Below are 16,113 nucleotides of genomic sequence, written 5' to 3' on the forward strand. Positions count from 1 at the left end.
AGGCATCGCGGGCACCGGGGTGCCGAGCAGGGGGGCGACCACTGCTAAGGGAGCTCACCTGGCTCAGCGCATCCCCCCGGCTGCACACCGGCTGCGAGCCCCGGGCAGGACGCGTACCCCGCCCGGCATGCCAGGGGATGGAGAGGGAGGGGGCCGGGCGGGGGGAGCCCGAGCAGCAGCGATGTCTATCGCTAATTCCCGCTAATAAAATACTTTTTCACTATCCGCACTATAATTGGTTTACAGCCTTTTTTGTTTATTTATCCATAAGAGCTGCTGTTAAATGGCTTGGGAAAGCAATCGCTTAATGGCTCAATATTGAATCAAAGGCTCGGTGTGCTTTCTAAGAGATGAGGGACCCGCGTGGGTTCAGAGCGGAAACGCGTTCTAAGTGTAATGGACTGGGCGGGTTTATGATCCCACGGAACCGGGCTTAGGAGCGAGGCACCGGGACCCTCCTGCGCCGCCAGCTCAGGGGATGCATCGCCACCGGCCAAGCCGAACCGAGCCGGGCTGGGCTTAGCAGAGCGCAGCCCAGCCGAGCCGCCCGCACCCCGGCCCGCCGCACTGCTCCCCGCGGCCTGCCTAGACGGAGCGGCGGGTGCGCGCCCCGACGGCGGCGGCCGGAGCCCCGGTGCCTGGGGAAGAGGCGGTGAGAGGAGGCGGGCCGGGCAAGCAGGAAGCGTGCCTGTCCCCGAGCCGGCGAGAGCGGCGGCCGGGCCGGGCGCAGGGAGGCAGGGAAATGATCTTTGTCCCTTTCGGTAGCTCTCCGCCTCCTCATAGCCTCGTCACCAAGTCAACCGGCACCAGCTCGGAGCAGATTATCTCCGAGGGTCAACACATTGCAGCCCAAGCCGCGGGGAAGGCTCCCAAATTTACCCCTTGGGCAAACAATCCGCTGCCTATCGCTCGCTCCGGTGATAGCATTGTGGTCCTCACCGGCCGCATCCCCCCGGGCAGGGGGAGAGCGGGCAGAAAGCCGGTCCTTGCCTCCTCCCGGGGCCCCGGCACACGGCTCCCCACAAGGAAGCGGCCCCCCGGCGCACACCGCCCGTCCCCGTGCACCCGCATCCCTGGCCGAGATGACCCGCAGCCAGAAGTGCCCTCATGCCAAACCCCTCCAGGAGCGGTGTGTGTCCCCCGGCCCCCCGAGTCTTTTCTTCTCCGGGCCGTGCCTGGGGGGCTGGGGGATCAGCAGCCCCTGGGCAAGCGAGGCGGGGAGGGAAAAAGTGATTTTAGGGGCCATAACCCCCAGAGCGCCCCGCGCGTCGGGGCAATCCCCCGACCCCGGCCCCGCAAGGACCTCGCCGCAGGGCTCCTCGCCCCAGCGCAGGGAGCGGCACCCCGCGGCCGGGTCGGGGGGTCCCGGGACCTGGCCGGCTAAGGGGGAAGGGGGTTGCGGGGCCGGGGCCACCCCGGGTGGCCTCTTACGGGTCGCGCCCCGCCCAGGAGGGCTGCGGGAGGGCTCACGTGGGGGGAGCGGCGCCTATGGGGAGGCAGCGGGAGCCGGGCAGGGCGGCGGGGCCCGACGGGGCGGCGAGCTGTCAAAGAGGCATCCCGGCCGCCGGGAGCGGGAGCAGCCCTATGTGTCCCTAAGCTGCGAGACCCCCCCCGGCCCCGCTCGCCATGAACACCGAGGAGCAGTATTACGCCTCTGCGCAGCTCTATAAGGAGTCGTGTGCGTTTCAGAGATCCCAGGCGCAGGATTACAGCCCCAGCCCCCCCGCCTGCCTGTACGTGGGCAGGCAGCAGCAGACTCCTTACCCCAGCGCCTTAGGGGCTCTCGAGCAAGGCAGCCCGCCAGACATTTCACCTTACGAGGTGCCCCCCATCACAGAGGATGCTGGGGTCTCCCACCTTCATCACCATCACCACCACCACCCTCATCTTCCTCCTCCCCACCAGGACGCGCTGCCTTTCGCAGACGGGGCGGACACGGGGGCGATAGAGGAGCCCCGAGTGCAGGTGCCTTTCGCCTGGATGAAGTCCACCAAATCGCACGCCTGGAAGGGACAGTGGACCGGTAAGCCCCGCCGCCTTCCCCCGCCGCTGCCCCGCCGCTTCTCTCCCTCTCGGCGGGCAGGAAACCTTCCCGGCACCGGCCCTGCCCTCGCCGCTGGGCTGTAGCGCGGAGGGGTCCCGGAGAGGCCGGCGGAAAGGTCGCTTCCCCCGGACGCTCCTTCCCTCCTGCAAGCCCCCCAAGACCCACTGCTGTGGGGCTGCTACTGTCAGGCTGAACGCCGGGGTGGGAGCCAGCCCTCCGGTCCCCGCCGGCGGGCTCGCTGCGCCCCGCGCTGCCCAAGCCCTGAGCAATTCGTGACGAATTATTTTTCACCAATTAACTAATTGTGGCCAAGTCGGGGCGACGTGCAAACGCCTCCTGGGCACTGCCGCCCGGCCGAGCAGGGGGTCTCCGCGGTGCGGCCGCTCCGCGGGCGCGGTGGGCTTCGCGCGGGGGCCGGGGGCGCGCAGGGCGAGGCCGGGGGAGCGGAGACATCCGCGGGGAGGAGCGGGCGGGGAAGCGGCAGGCAGGGCTGCACGGGCAGGGCACGGCCCGGCTCCCCGCGTCCCTGCGCGCACCGTGCAGCCGCGGAGCCGCCCCCGAAACCCCGGGGCAGCCGCCTTGCCCCTCTCCGCTGCCCCCCGGCTCTCCCCGGAGCCCGGGCGGCAGAGCCCGTCTCTCCTCCCGGCTCTTCTGTCCCACCCTCTCCTGCTTCCCCGGTTTTAGCCGTAATTGCACCTTTCCGGGTGAAAACCCATGGCAGGGGAAACAATGCACAAACGAAGCAGAGCTGCCAGCGAGGGGAAGAAACTCTATCTAGGCAGAAAGTTCCGCTGCCCAACAATATTTCTGTCTCTGCCTGCACAATGTTATCGTGTCCTGCGCCCTTGTCACGCCTGTACGGCAAATATTATATTAATGGCTTTGTTCAAATAGACAGTTGGAAAAAGGAATGGAGTATTAAAATCACCGTGAAATAGTTTGGGAATTGCCTGGGGCAGGCCGAGGCGGGGAGAAGGAGGGGCGGTGGTCCCCTGTCCCCACGGAGGCGCATCCGCCGGGCAGGGGAGAGGAGGGCTGCCCCGCGCCGCGGACTCGGCGGCAGAGATTGTGCCGGGGCAGGGGGCGGGGGATAAAATCAGATCGTTTCCTTGGGTTGAATGAATTTGGGGAAGAAAAAAAAGAAAGGAAAAAATATAAAGCCAAACTCTCAAACTACCCCTGTTTTTCTGTCTCCTGTACCCGTGGAATGACAAAAGCAAGAAGCAAAAGGAAACTTGTCCCGTAAAAGCCGAAAACTCTTCCCTGCTCTTCCCAGCTCTCCCGGAGGTCCAGGCCAGGGCTGTGCTGCAGCTTTGCACGATGCGTGGGATGTGCGTGCAAGCACACGCACGCACGGGCTGTTCCTATGGCGGGTGCACGGTGCACGCCCGGACAGCGAAAGGGGCACAGCGCTACGCCGGGCGCCTGCACAACGCTCGCAGCCAAACCCTGGTACATTTCCAGCGTATATATTGCAAACTATATAGCCTAAGGATTTGTTTTTATGGAAACCCTTGGGATTTAGACGTCCACGGATTCTGCGGGGCTTTGCGTTGCTGTTGCCATGATCAAGCGCCCGAGAGAGGCCGCGGCCGAGCCCGGCCCGGTGCCACCCGCCGTGCCCGGCTCCGCCGCCCGCGGGGGCTGCCTGCCCGGGGCGCGCTGGCGGCGTCCCGGGGGTCGCCCCGTCCCGCAGGCAGGGCACGGCGGGGAGCGCGGGCCGGCGAGCCCCGGGGCCCGGCCGACCGCGGCCCTCCGACAGACCCCCGGTGTTCCGCCTCCCGGCAGCGCTACTTTACTTTACCATAACAGCACAAATTTTTTCAGATCCCTACACACACGTACAGGTATAGACATAGATTTATTTTACAAACATTTTAGGCATATACATATATTTTTAATATATATTTTAATATATAGGTATACATAGGTGTATATACATCGGTTTATATTTATAAACGTTTGATGTATACACATGTATTTGTATATATATTTTAAAAAATGTATATACACATAGGTGTGTATACATAGGTTTATATTTATAAATATTATATCAAATCATGTGAATAGATGAGAGGCGGGAGATCCCGCGTAGCTCTCTGTTGAAATGGCTGTTCCAATCTGGCTGTCTAAACCGCTGTGCCCTACAGATGATATCGCCACCGAAAGCGTACCCAGCTGGGCTCCCGGTGCTGGCAGTGGCGGCCGTGAGTTCCGGTGCTCACCCCCGGCCCCTCGCCCTGCCGCCGCCGGTACCACCCGCGCCCCAGCGCCCACGCAGGACGGAGGCGGCCGCGCTGGGAACGGCGATTGCGCTGCTCCCGCTGTTTCCGGGAACGAGAAATCCAAGGTTTCACCAACCTGCCGAAACGGAGGGGCTGCGGTCCCGCTCCCGGCCCTGGTCCTGCTCCCGGCCCGGCAGCCGGGCCGGAGCCAGCCCCGTTGCCTCCCGAGGTGGGTCCCGGAGGCCGGGAAAGGGCCAGAGCCCCCCTGGGCCCCGGTCCGCTCGGTGGTGATATCCCGGGACACAGCCCGCGGCCCTCGGCCTCCTGTTCCGTGAGATTTCCCCCACGTTTTGCGGCTTGTGCAAAGGACGGAGGCTCCATCCGAGGCCCCGTCGGGGAGAGCCGCCCGCCCGCCCGGCCCGGCCGTGGCCGCGGCAGCGCCCTCCCCGCCGCGCCGCCTCCCCGGGACGCCACCGCCCGCGGCCTGTGGGCCCGCCGGTGGCGGGATGGCTTCTCCTCCGGGTCGTGTACCGGCGAGTTCAGAAATTTTAAATTTTTTTAAAATTATGTTTTGTTTGGGCGCTTGTGCGTGTGTGTCACACAAGAAAACCAATTTTGTTGTTGTTGTTGCTGCTTTGTTTTGATTTTTTTTGGTCGGTTTTCTTTATTTGGGGCTTTTTTCCTTTTTGGGGGTTTTTTTTGGGTTGGGTTTTTTTCTTTTTTTTTTACGTGAATCTGGATCCGTCGGGGCTTTCGGCGACACGCAAATGGTGGCGCTTGAGCGTCTCCCCCGGCTTGAGGGACGGGGCTTCCCCGAAAACCTCGACCAAATTTTTATAAAAAATATTAAATTGTTATAACATAAAATAGCAGCAGTCCTGACAGCCGCCACCGGCACCGCCTCGCTGTGCCCGGCCGGGGGTGCTCCCCGACGCCGCCCCCTCACTCCGGTTGCTTCCCCCCGCCTGGCCCCCGCAGCCCGAGGGGGCGGCCGGGCGGGCCGTGGCTGACTCTCCCTTCTCTCCAGGGGGGTCCTACGTGGTGGAGCAGGAGGAGAACAAGCGGACGCGGACGGCGTACACCCGGGCGCAGCTGCTGGAGCTGGAGAAGGAGTTTCTCTTCAACAAGTACATCTCCAGGCCGCGGCGAGTGGAGCTGGCTGTCATGTTGAACTTGACCGAGAGGCACATCAAGATCTGGTTCCAGAACCGGCGGATGAAGTGGAAGAAGGAAGAGGACAAAAAGCGGGGGGCGGGCAACAGCAATGACACAGAGCAAGACTGTGTGGTGTCCTCCGGGGAGCTGCAGGGCAAGGAGGATCTCCAGCCGTGCCCCCCCGGGAACCTGCCCTCGGGGGCCTCCAGGGACCTGCTCGCCCCTAGCCTCGCCCCCAGAAGGCAGCAGGACTCTCGGTGAGCAGCGGGGAGCCCGGCGCCCCGGGCCGAGGCAGCGGATGGGGCCGGGGAGAGGGCCGAGAGGGTGGCGCCGGCTCCCCGCCGCCGTGCCGTGCCGTACCGTGGCCGACCCTCGCCCGCCTTCCCCCGGGGAAACTCGGTGTCTCCCCTCCGAAACTCCCGTCCTGCGGAAATTAAATGAAAGGTGTTCGGTAGCAGCAAAGAGAGGCTCGCTGCGGGCCGTAGGGCCGGAGGAGGCCGCAGCGAGCCGCCGGGGTGGCGGCGAACCCGGCCCCGCTCCCCCCGGGCACCCCGTGCCGCAGCGGGCCCTCCGGCGCAACTTCTCCCGGGGAAGGCGGATCTCGGGCGGCCACCGACGGTGTGTGCAACCCCGGCTGCACGGAACGGTATGGAAACCGGAGGAGAAGCGAGACCCCGTCACCTTACCGGTGACGGCTGCTCGGTCGGGGCACGAGTCTCGCCGGGCCCTGCGCTGCACAAGCGCGGACGCGTAGCTGAGCATCCCAGACCTTCCCGGGGCCGGGCACCCCGCCGTCCCCGTCCCTTCCAGAGGCCCAGGGGCATCGGCTTTACCGATGACTCCCCCAGGACTATTATTCACTTCTTTGGAAACTGGAACCTGGTTTGTTTCGTTTTCTTTTACCTTTGGGAAAAAAAAGAAAAAAAGAAAAAGAAGGAGAAAAAAAGCCCGAGTGTCCTGCGGGCAGGATTTGTCTCCCCCGATGACCGGCTCCCGATGACCGGCACGGGTAGCCAGACTCTCCTCCAGGCTTCGCCAGCAGCTACGAGAGACGCTGCGCTGCGGCCCGCGGCTCCATGGCCGTCGGGGCTCCGCGGCGGGCAGCGGGGGCTCCGCAGCGGGCAGCGGGGGCTCCGCGGCGCGCAGGGCTGCTCTCGCCTCTCCGAGGGGTGGGTGCAAGCCCGAGGATGCGGCAGAAAATTCGTGGATATCTCCGGCCAGGGGACGGAGGCAGATCGGGCTGCGAGCCGAGAGCGGGATGTGTCTGGGGGTGTAGGGCTGGTCCCAGGGACATTTTCCTTTGGGGAAAGGCTCCTGCCTCCCTTCCTCCACTCCCGCAAGTTCGGGCTCTGCCTCGGAGAGAAGAAACCTCCCTGCAGCACAAGCGCCCGGCCCGGCATGGCTCTCTGCATGGCTTTTCTCTGCAGACCTGGCTTTACATCCCAGCAGAGGTTTGGGGCCGGCTGCCTCCCGAGGCGCTGCCGAGCTCCGGTGCACTTTTCCAGGTGTCATTTTTCGGGCCGCCCGGCCCGGCGTGCAGGAGAGCCTGGCTCCTCGGGGCTGGAGCGGGGCGAGAGGCCGGGCCGGCGCTTCCCTGCGGGGAGCCGGGCAGCGAGGGCTCCGCCGCCGGCCGTCCCCAGCCTGCCTTCCCTTCTCACCCAGCCGCTGCCCGGCTGTTGCCAGAAATACCTTCCCCGTCGCGCCGACGGCGGGAACAGGCATTTTGTATGAGGGAAACGAGCTGTTCCCGTGACCGCCTAAAACGGCGTCGGAAGTTCAATTAAGCGGGGGGAAAAAATCGCACCCAAACTAGAAACAGAAAATAGCGGCGGGAAGGAAGCAAGAGCTGCCCGGGTTTGCTGTGGGTCAGGCGCATCTGCCTTCTCTCCTCGACGAGGAGGCTCCAGACCTGCCCCCGGCAACAGCAACCCCGCGAGCATCCCTCGGGGACCGTCACAGTCCGCCCCGGGCTGCGGGTCCGGGAGTGCCATGGGAGGAGGAAAAGGAGAAGGAGGAGGAGGGCCTGTCCCACCCCGGCCGGAGGATGTTCCCAGTCCCACGGCTGAAAGCGAGGGGGAGAGGAAGCAGCTTGCCGCAGCTCTTTCTTTTTTTCCATCTTACATGAGACTTTTAACAATAAGGTGGAAACTTGAGCTGAAGGTGTAATTCGTCTATTGCTTTTCTTTCCTTTGGGGGCATTGAGATGTGTGTGCAAACGGGGACGTTTCTGGTCATTTTTCCTGCAAGTTGCCTGAGAACTCAAGCCCGTCTATCCTTATTCATCAAAACGCAGTTAATGAGTGAGAACTTTATTAATGATTATATTAGCAAAATTCAAATAAAGCTGTTCTGCTTGAGCAGCAAAGCACCGTATTAATTAAAGTAACATTTCTCAAACTTTTGGGGATCATAAAGCCATTTTTAAACCTCAGGATTTCCAATCACTATTTATTAGCATCAAGCTGTCACTGGAAACACGCAATGGAATAATTTCCATGATCCTTTCACAATGTCTGGCACTGAAATTGCAATTCAGGAGCTGCTGTAAAAATAGATCTAGCTGCAAAAAAGAAGTCCGTCACACAAAATACCATGATTTTCTGCTAAGATTCTTACAGCGCATTGCCCTGGGTAAACAGCATACACGGTGTCTGAAATTTTGCCTGTCCTTTCTCTAGTATAACACGTTCAGTTTCGATTTTCTCTGTACGCTGCTGTAAAAAGGACAAGTTGCAGAATTGATATGAATTGTTTGACCACGGTGCCAAGGTGTTTCTGTGAGTGGAAGTAGTATCAGACCTGCATGATTTAGTTTTAACGAATAAAGTCGTCTTCTTTAAAGAATTGGCTTAGTTTATGGGTTTAGCACTTTTTTTAAAAAAAATATTTACCTTTCTTACAACTGCATCAATGGAAAAAATAGCATTAACCAAATCAAAACATCTTTGGGACCGTGTAGAGGTAAAGATTTATGGTAACTTTCACCTGGCAGAGCATCCAGCCCTGCATCATGCTGGGGAAAGGCAAGGGTGACATGGAGAGTTATAAGGCTGCTGCAGTTCTTGTGCTGTGCCATCTCACCAAAATCAGTTCTCCAGATACACCCATTTTTCCCAGGAGGCCACCCCCCACCTTATGAAATAGTTCATAGTTTATATTTAATCATCTTTAACCCTAGGATAAGGTTTCCACAGATATTCTAAAAATCCTGATTTTTAAAATCAGGGAAGAGATGAAAATTGTGGGACGTCTTTTATTTCCTTCTTGGGCAATCGTCAAGTCCTTTAGGCATGTGTGGGAGAGGTATGTCCGCAAGCATGTATTCAGCATGAATTTTTTTAAAGAAAAGCTGAGCAAGATTTAGGGTGATTTTCCCCTCCTTGGGTGCACCTGGCACAGGCACCCGCAGCACCAGGAACTATGCAGGCATCAGTTCTACCTATGGCTCCAGGGGAAGACAGTGAGGCTGCAGACCTTGACGTAGCTTTGCACAGGCAACATCTTTACTGCCCCTGCTTTGCTCAGATACATCTCCCAAGCGAAAGCTTTACTCTCTGCTTCTACTTTATCATCAACTGCTATTACGTGAAGGACCACAAGGCAGGGATTATTTAATGCTGTCTTCTTTCTCCAAGCAGGGCTGAGCATCTAATGTGAACAGCACAGAGCTAAGCAAACCCTGACCAGGAGCTGGGGGCTGCTGTCACACGCAGGCAAGACTGAGCCATAAAAATGAATGTTGGTTTGCTGCCATCTGAGAAGCGGCATCCCGCAGCCCCTGTTGGGGCCTTGCTACCGCCATGCTTCGGCTGAGGCTGGGGGAAGGGAAACGGGGGCTCGTACACTTCCCGTGCTAATCCCTGCTTTACCTCCCACATACAGGACCACGTCCTGGGACCCTGCAGGGATGGCCATATGAAAGGCAGGATTGGGATACCGTGGTTTTCTCCTCCATTACAAACCCGTACATTTGCCTGAAAATCCCTCCATGTATGGATAATTATGCCCATAAATAAATTCTGAAAGCAGTGATTTAACCTAAGGTGTGGAAGTCTTTCTAGTCCGACACTGAAGCCTGCTGCCTCCCACGCTGCGGTTGCTGCTGATGCCATGACCATGGCTGAGGAGAGATGTTGCAGGCTGAGAGACGAAACATTGCTCAGAAAGTCTTCAGTGCTTTAAAGTGCAACCAGGGATGGGATGCCAGCCCCGCAACGACCACTAAAGCAGGGTCTGTAGGGCTGGGCAATGCACCTTACGATCTGGCCACTGCATGGGGCGGAGTTGGCTGGGAGTTAAGCGTTGTGTTTCAAAGCTTACTTTGAGAGTAGAAAGAAATGTCATTGGGCTCCCTTCACTCCTGATGGCTCATAGGGTTGTTCTTACAAGAGGTTTTCACGTAAGTGTAGGCAACCCATACACACGCACATGCACACACATGGCTTCAAATAAACTGTGGCTCAGAAAGGCAGTTCTCTCCCTGCTTTCTTCTACCCTGGACAGGGATAAGAATGACCAGATCTTCCAGGATATTTTTGTAAAGTCAGGAATGTGCCTATTTTAGCATCTAGGGAGGACAATGAAATGTGGAAACACCGCAGTGCCCACGTTAGTAGTGAACACTACCTACTTTCATTTATCCACTACTGACTTTCCTTTATCATTTATCCTCATTTCTCCTGTCCCACTGGTTTCCAGCACCCTTTACAATATCTCTCCATGCATCTTGCCAGCACCAGTGTGCCCCAGCAGCGCTTTAGCTGCGAGCACAAAGAATGGTGGAGTGAGGGGAAAGTGCATGGAGGCAAGGCTTCTCCTAGTCTCCGCCTTTCTCCATCTCCTCTCCTCCCACCACTTGCTGTCCTGGTATGCAGCTCCTCTGTTCCCCAGTGCTTCTGGGATCGCAACACATGCAAGGACAAATAAAATGTGGAGGAAATGAGCCGAGTCCCTCTCTCTCCCCAGCGTGCCTCGGTCATGAGTCAGACCTGGCCAGCCTCTTTCATGGAGTAGGAAACTCAAACACGTGGTTCCTCTACTGTTAGGCCTGACACACTTGCTGCCTCGTATGAAGGCTTGTTCCAGGAACCATTTGCTTCCAGCAGCAGCACCACTGGAAGGAGGAGAGGCTGCAGTTGTGCTGCCTCTGACCGAGGTGCCTTTAGGTGGGACCCCATGTTCACATGAGCCCTGATGCCTGCTCCAGCCAACAGGATCCACTGGGGACAAGAGGCAAGTGCCTTGGCAAACAGGCATATTCTTCACAGATGACCCAAAAATACTTTGGGATGGAAGAAACTTGAGAGATGAGGGTGAGCTGGACCAACAGGCCAAGAACAGAAGCATCTCAAGCAGGTGTGGAGCATCCCACTTTGAAAGCATTGGCAAAAAGGGGGTTGCTGGGCTTTGTTTCATGACAGAGCTGGTCTGGATGCGATGAGCTGATGCCAGTGGCAGCTTCATGTCCTCCCTTGACCCAGACCTAGGGGGAAAAAAGCATCTCTCAAAGAAGCCATGGCATAGCGTGCTTAAGATTCAAGTGTAAAACACATTCAGCAGGCATGGAAAGCAGAGGGTATGATGGCTTGTGTCTCCACTTGCAGGGCTAAACTTGATAGTGGGTAGTGGAAAAGAGCTGTCTCCACGAGCAACTGGTAGCATGCGGGTACTTTGAGCAGAGCCAGTGTGTGCCGTTATATATTTAGCTACACCGGTTTTGAACATTCCCTGCAGACCTCAGAGCACAGAGCAGAGGCAAGCAGGGATTAGTGACTTCACTGGCGTAAGAAGCAGCCAGAACGAGGAAAAGGAGTTCCCTTCGGAGAGAACGGAGGGCACCCACAGCCCATTCCCGGAAACCAAGCTGTCTCAAGACCAAGGTGGAGCTAGGGGAGGGATACCAGGTCCTGGACTGTGCAGAGACCTGTGTTTGAACACCGCTTCCCTGGGCCAAAACCCTTCTCCAGAGAAAAGCAAACAGTTACCTGCTGGGAGCCTTAGCTGGGTGCGGCATCGTAGGGTTCCAGAGTCACGTTTCGAACGCAGCCCCTCCTGGAGAGAAGGCTGTACCTCTCTGTAGCAAGCAGTAGCAAAGCAGCCCCCTTGCATCCTGGCTTTTAACTACACTTCAGCACAACTGCTCAGGTTCTTCTGGTTCAAAATATGTGTGTCTCACTCTCTGCCAAGCTTCCAGCAGTGAGAGCTGATCTGTCATGCGGTATGCCCTCTCTCTTTTTCCGCTGCTAACCCCTTGTCGGTGAGTCAGTATTTGGCTAAGGGTGAGACTGTGTGAGGTGACATTGCTCAAGATAAGCTGACAGAATAGCAAGTCCTGTTTTTTTAGTCCACTCTGTAAGCTGAATTTTTATCCCAAGAATGAAAATTGCCAAAAAGGGGGGCAAGGGGGAACCCCCTCTACTTTGAAGGCATCAAATCCTTTACCCTGGAATTAATGTGGTAAAACTAGTTGTTAAAGTCACAGCTGATTCCTGGAGTTGTGATTGGAAACCTGCTCACAGCTTCACCCTCTGCTGCCACATCATCAACGGTTTGGTTATATTCATCCCTCAGACCTTCTTAGTGAAACAGTTTCACTTCAAATAGAAAGAGGTGCATTTGATGGCAGGTGTGCAAGAGAGCATTTCGAGCTGTGCATGACGTTAGGTGGAGGTAAAGATGGAGAAAAGGACCGTAATGTGTAGAGCCCCATGACTTTTACATGGGAATGAAGGGGATTCCTTAGGAGCATCGCAAAGGCGCAAAAAGAGAACTGAAGCTGGAACCACTGAGGTTTCTACTCCATCCTTCTGCCCAAAGCAGGATCACTCCAGACATATTGTTCTGTCCTCTTCACTAAGACCTACAAAGCTGCAGGTTTCCCAAACTTCCTCTGTTCCAGTGCATGACTATTCCTACCATGAGTGCATTTTGCTAACACCCAACCAGTCTTGCAATTGTTGCCTATGGTTTTTTGTCCTATGGACAAGGAGAAGACAGTATATTTCCCTTCTCTTCATAACAGCCTCCCAAGAAGCCAAAGGACAAGATTTTGAGAAGAAAAGGCATTTCCTAAGCTCTGGCATCAAAAGGCTTATTAGAGACTATTAGAGACATCGACAAGAGCCGCTTCACCAGAGCTCAAAAAGCAGAAGCTGGAGGGGGTGGGCCTACAAGACAAGTAGAGGAACAGTACTCTGAGCAGTGATGGAAGGCAACAACTTCAATGAGTGGACAGGCAGAAGGACGAGCTGGCAACTGAAAGCAGGAGGGGTCAGAAGAAAGGCATGTGGGTTTGGTTTGTTATGGGGAGAAGCCAGAAGGAGGCATTAATGGAGAAACGTGAAGAAAAAGGTAACTGATGTAGTGCCAAGACCTCAACAGCTACAGGATTATGATGCCAATGAGCTCATTAGCTGGGAAAGCCGTTCTGCTCCTAGGGAACAACTCATGATACAGAAACCAGATGCTTTGTGTGTTTTTACTTAGCTGTTAATTGCAGCTTGCACCTCTCCCGCAGAAGCTTAAGTCCCCCTTCTGATGTGATGGAGTTTGCTCACCCATCTCCATGTTCATCCTGGTCCGTACACTAAGGGAAAATGTTGGGACTCCAGCAGAGATTTCCATTTCTTGCAGTTTCTCTGCACTAGTGCTTATTCACTGTTAGATGAGGGGTTTGTTCCAACTGTCCCTGGTCATTACAGATCAGGTACACCCAGTCCAGCTTGCCCAGCACTCTAAATAAAGCTATTTTTGGCAAAACATCTCATAGAACTGCCTCACAGTTCCTGGGAAAAAATATCCCATTTGGTTTAGATGCACGCACTGGAAATTGTCAGGAAAACTGCAGAGATGTGGGAGATAAAAATCCATTTGGGGTGGCAGATTTATGTCCTGCTCCAGCAGTCCCATTTGTTCCTATGCCTGATTTTATCCCATCCTCTCAGCTCAGCCCTGAGAAGTGAGTTAGGCCACACACCAGCACTGCTCATGGAAGATCTGAAAAATCCTGCCCTCCCAGTGGAGTCCCAGCGATTAGATGACAGAGGGCTGGGAGCAGCGATAGATTGTTGGAAAATCTTAGTGTCCATGCTGCTTCTCCAAATGTGGTCACTAGATATGCCAGGACTTCATTCTTCACTGGTTGTAAACCTGTGAATGCTGGGGAGAGCTGGGAGAGGGAGGCTTAGGATGGGGACAGCTTTTACAGGTTAAGGTAGGAAGAAGCTGGCACCTGCAGGCCATGCCAACAGCAAATTGGGCAAGTCAGACTGAGGGAGATGTGGTGCTTCTTCTGCATGCTTGTGCAATGCCAGCCTGGCTCTGTGCCTGGTTATGGAGCCTGGAGTGGGAGATAGAGAAGAACGCAGCAGGAGCTGCTTTTAGCCAGCCAGGGAGAGCGCAAGTGGATAGACAGCGTTTCCCTCCACGGCACAGGGAAGGAGCTGGGGCTGGGAGCCAGGAGAGTGGCAGAGAGGAAGAAAAGGGCCACAAATTGCTTTCAAGCCCCCTCTCTCCTTCAGGGCTACATGGAATACAACATGGGGCAGAAAGAAGTAATGCAGATGGAGTAACTGGCAGGTAAGGGCAGAGCTGGGGAGCATCAATGGACAGGAAGGATGCAGGAAAGACATCACATCCCAGTCTGAGGGTGCTGTGGCATGTCACATTAATCCGAAGTGCTAGTGCTCCCTCTCTGCCTGCTGTTCCTGTAGCAAACATGAAGCAGCTGGATGAGACAGCTCAGCTCACCAATCCGACAAAATACCCAGTGTCCTGCAAAAAGTGCCATCTCCTTCGTTTTCAGAAACAACTCACCCTGCACTTGTATCTGCACTAGCTTTGACACAAAGCAGGAGCTGGGTGCTCCTGCAGGATCTGGGGGCCAGGAAGAGGCAGGCAGGGAGACAGAGGAGAGCAACGCACAGGGCCATGGACGCAGCACAGCCGCTGGAAGAGTGGGGAGAGGGAGTAAAACCTGTGGGAGCTGATTTTACCTGACAGCTTGTGAAGTGCTTGGAGGGCACTTCTGTTACTCTAACCCCTCCTAACTCCTCTGCTGAATGTTAGTCATGCTTCTGGCCCAGACAGACTTCTGCTTAGGGAGGAACCCCTAAGAGACAATAAGGGATGGGTGAAAGCCTCAGGTACCTTCAGAGCTCCTTGTGGAAAGTGAGACTGGGGAAGGGGTGGTGTTCACTGTGCAGCCTTGAGTTTCCTCCACGGGTGCAGCCTCTGCGTGGGGATCCTGAGGAAGGGAAAAGTTGCAACTGCAGTACTCAGGAGTGGGTCTCAAGACCATGTGTATGAGAAGAAACTGAAGGCTGCTCAGACAAGGTCGATCCTTGCAAGTCCTGTTTTCCAAGCATTTGTGTATATAACCTTGATGCTGCACTTCTGACATTTCTTTCTATATTCAGCCTTAAAAAGCACCATAGGGCTTATTCTGTATTGCAGAGCAGTGTTAAAAAAAACCTAAGGCATTTATCAGAGGAGCTTACATTTAAATTTGGCCATAAAAGCAGACTGAGAGAAAATGCAGTAAGTTTTAGAAACAAGGACATGGCTGCAAAGAGGAGAGGCGGGAGCTGTTCTACACCTGTTGGAGGACCACGACAAGAAGAGGAAATGTGGATGGAGCAAATGCCTTGGGACCCTTCCTAACAGCGAGGAAGGTAAGGAACAGTGAGAAGAGCCAGAAGAAATTTTCTGGAGAGGCTGTAGGAGTCTCCCCACTAGACAGTTTGAGAAGCAGGTTAGGCGCAGGCCTGTCAGCAATGCCATGACTACAGTCAGTGTAATCAAGGAAAAGGAGGCTGGATGAGGCGAGCCCTTGAAAATGCTCCAGCTCTATTTTTGGATTCCCCTTGTCATCACCTTCACCTTCCCGGTACCTTCCTGTTTGAAACCAGGGTAATAAATACATTAATTTATTCAAGGCATGTACCAGTTTGATGCTCTCCTCACTGTCAGCCTCCTGTCTTGTCCTGCTGAAGAACTTCTTTGCCTTGCTTAAGTGTCCTTTTGAGGCCCAACACATCTCAGCTGTTGGCCAGCTTTATCCCTGCTGACACTCCAGGGGATATCCCCCTTTGCCAATAATTTCTCCATCTTCTGCCTTCTCTTAGATGGTCCCTGCTACATCCCAATCTGCTCTCTGAAGCCATCATTTACCCAGTATAGAGAGGCATCCTGAACAAAATAGGACTAAGGGAAATTTGATGAAAGAGAGCCTTCAGGCAGGCAGAGACTGTTCCAAATGAGGGCATGGAAGAGGCGTAAAGCCAAGAGCCAGCAAAGGAGATCTAGGCCATGGTCCAAAGCTGACTGCAGCCAACAGGACTGATTTGAATGGGCTTTGGACCAGACTTTTGGAGAGCTGCTGTGAAGGAGGATACCAGGGGTATAATGTGTGTGGAGATTTGAGGATAAAAAAGTGAGGAGGAGGGATTTGTTCAGCCATTCAAGCATGGTTTGTGTAGGACATATAATAGCTTTCTTTAGTACCACCAGGGCTCTCCAGATGGTGCCGCAGACATTTACAGGTTCTAATCCATGGGGCTGTGTTTTACATGACAGCAACGGCTGATGCCTTATATTGCAGCAGCAACAAGTATTTGAAGAAAGGGCAAAAAACTGCAGAGGGAGGAGGGCAAGTGGAGTTGTACTATGCTGCTCAGTGCTACTGGGCTG

At 55.7% G+C, this 16,113-nt stretch overlaps 1 protein-coding gene across 1 annotated transcript; it reads left to right on the forward strand.

The window, feature by feature from the left end:
• Positions 1–1,626: 1,626 nt before the first annotated feature.
• On the forward strand, positions 1,627–5,685 carry PDX1 (pancreatic and duodenal homeobox 1). Its single transcript, XM_059824317.1, has 2 exons — positions 1,627–2,023; positions 5,297–5,685. The coding sequence occupies exons 1-2, from the start codon at positions 1,627–1,629 to the stop codon at positions 5,683–5,685; spliced, it is 786 nt and encodes a 261-aa protein (XP_059680300.1).
• The last annotated feature ends 10,428 nt before the right edge of the window (positions 5,686–16,113 follow it).

This window comes from Gavia stellata, chromosome 1 (assembly GCF_030936135.1).
Source record: "Gavia stellata isolate bGavSte3 chromosome 1, bGavSte3.hap2, whole genome shotgun sequence".
Classification (NCBI taxonomy): Eukaryota; Metazoa; Chordata; class Aves; order Gaviiformes; family Gaviidae; genus Gavia; species Gavia stellata.

Bases quoted from the DNA above. Each gene is read 5' to 3' on its own strand.
- PDX1 (XM_059824317.1), top strand. From the start codon at position 1,627: ATGAACACCGAGGAGCAGTATTACGCCTCTGCGCAGCTCTATAAGGAG. The intron at 2,024-5,296 runs GTAAGCCCCGCC...CCTTCTCTCCAG, and splicing joins CTGGAAGGGACAGTGGACCG to GGGGGTCCTACGTGGTGGAG.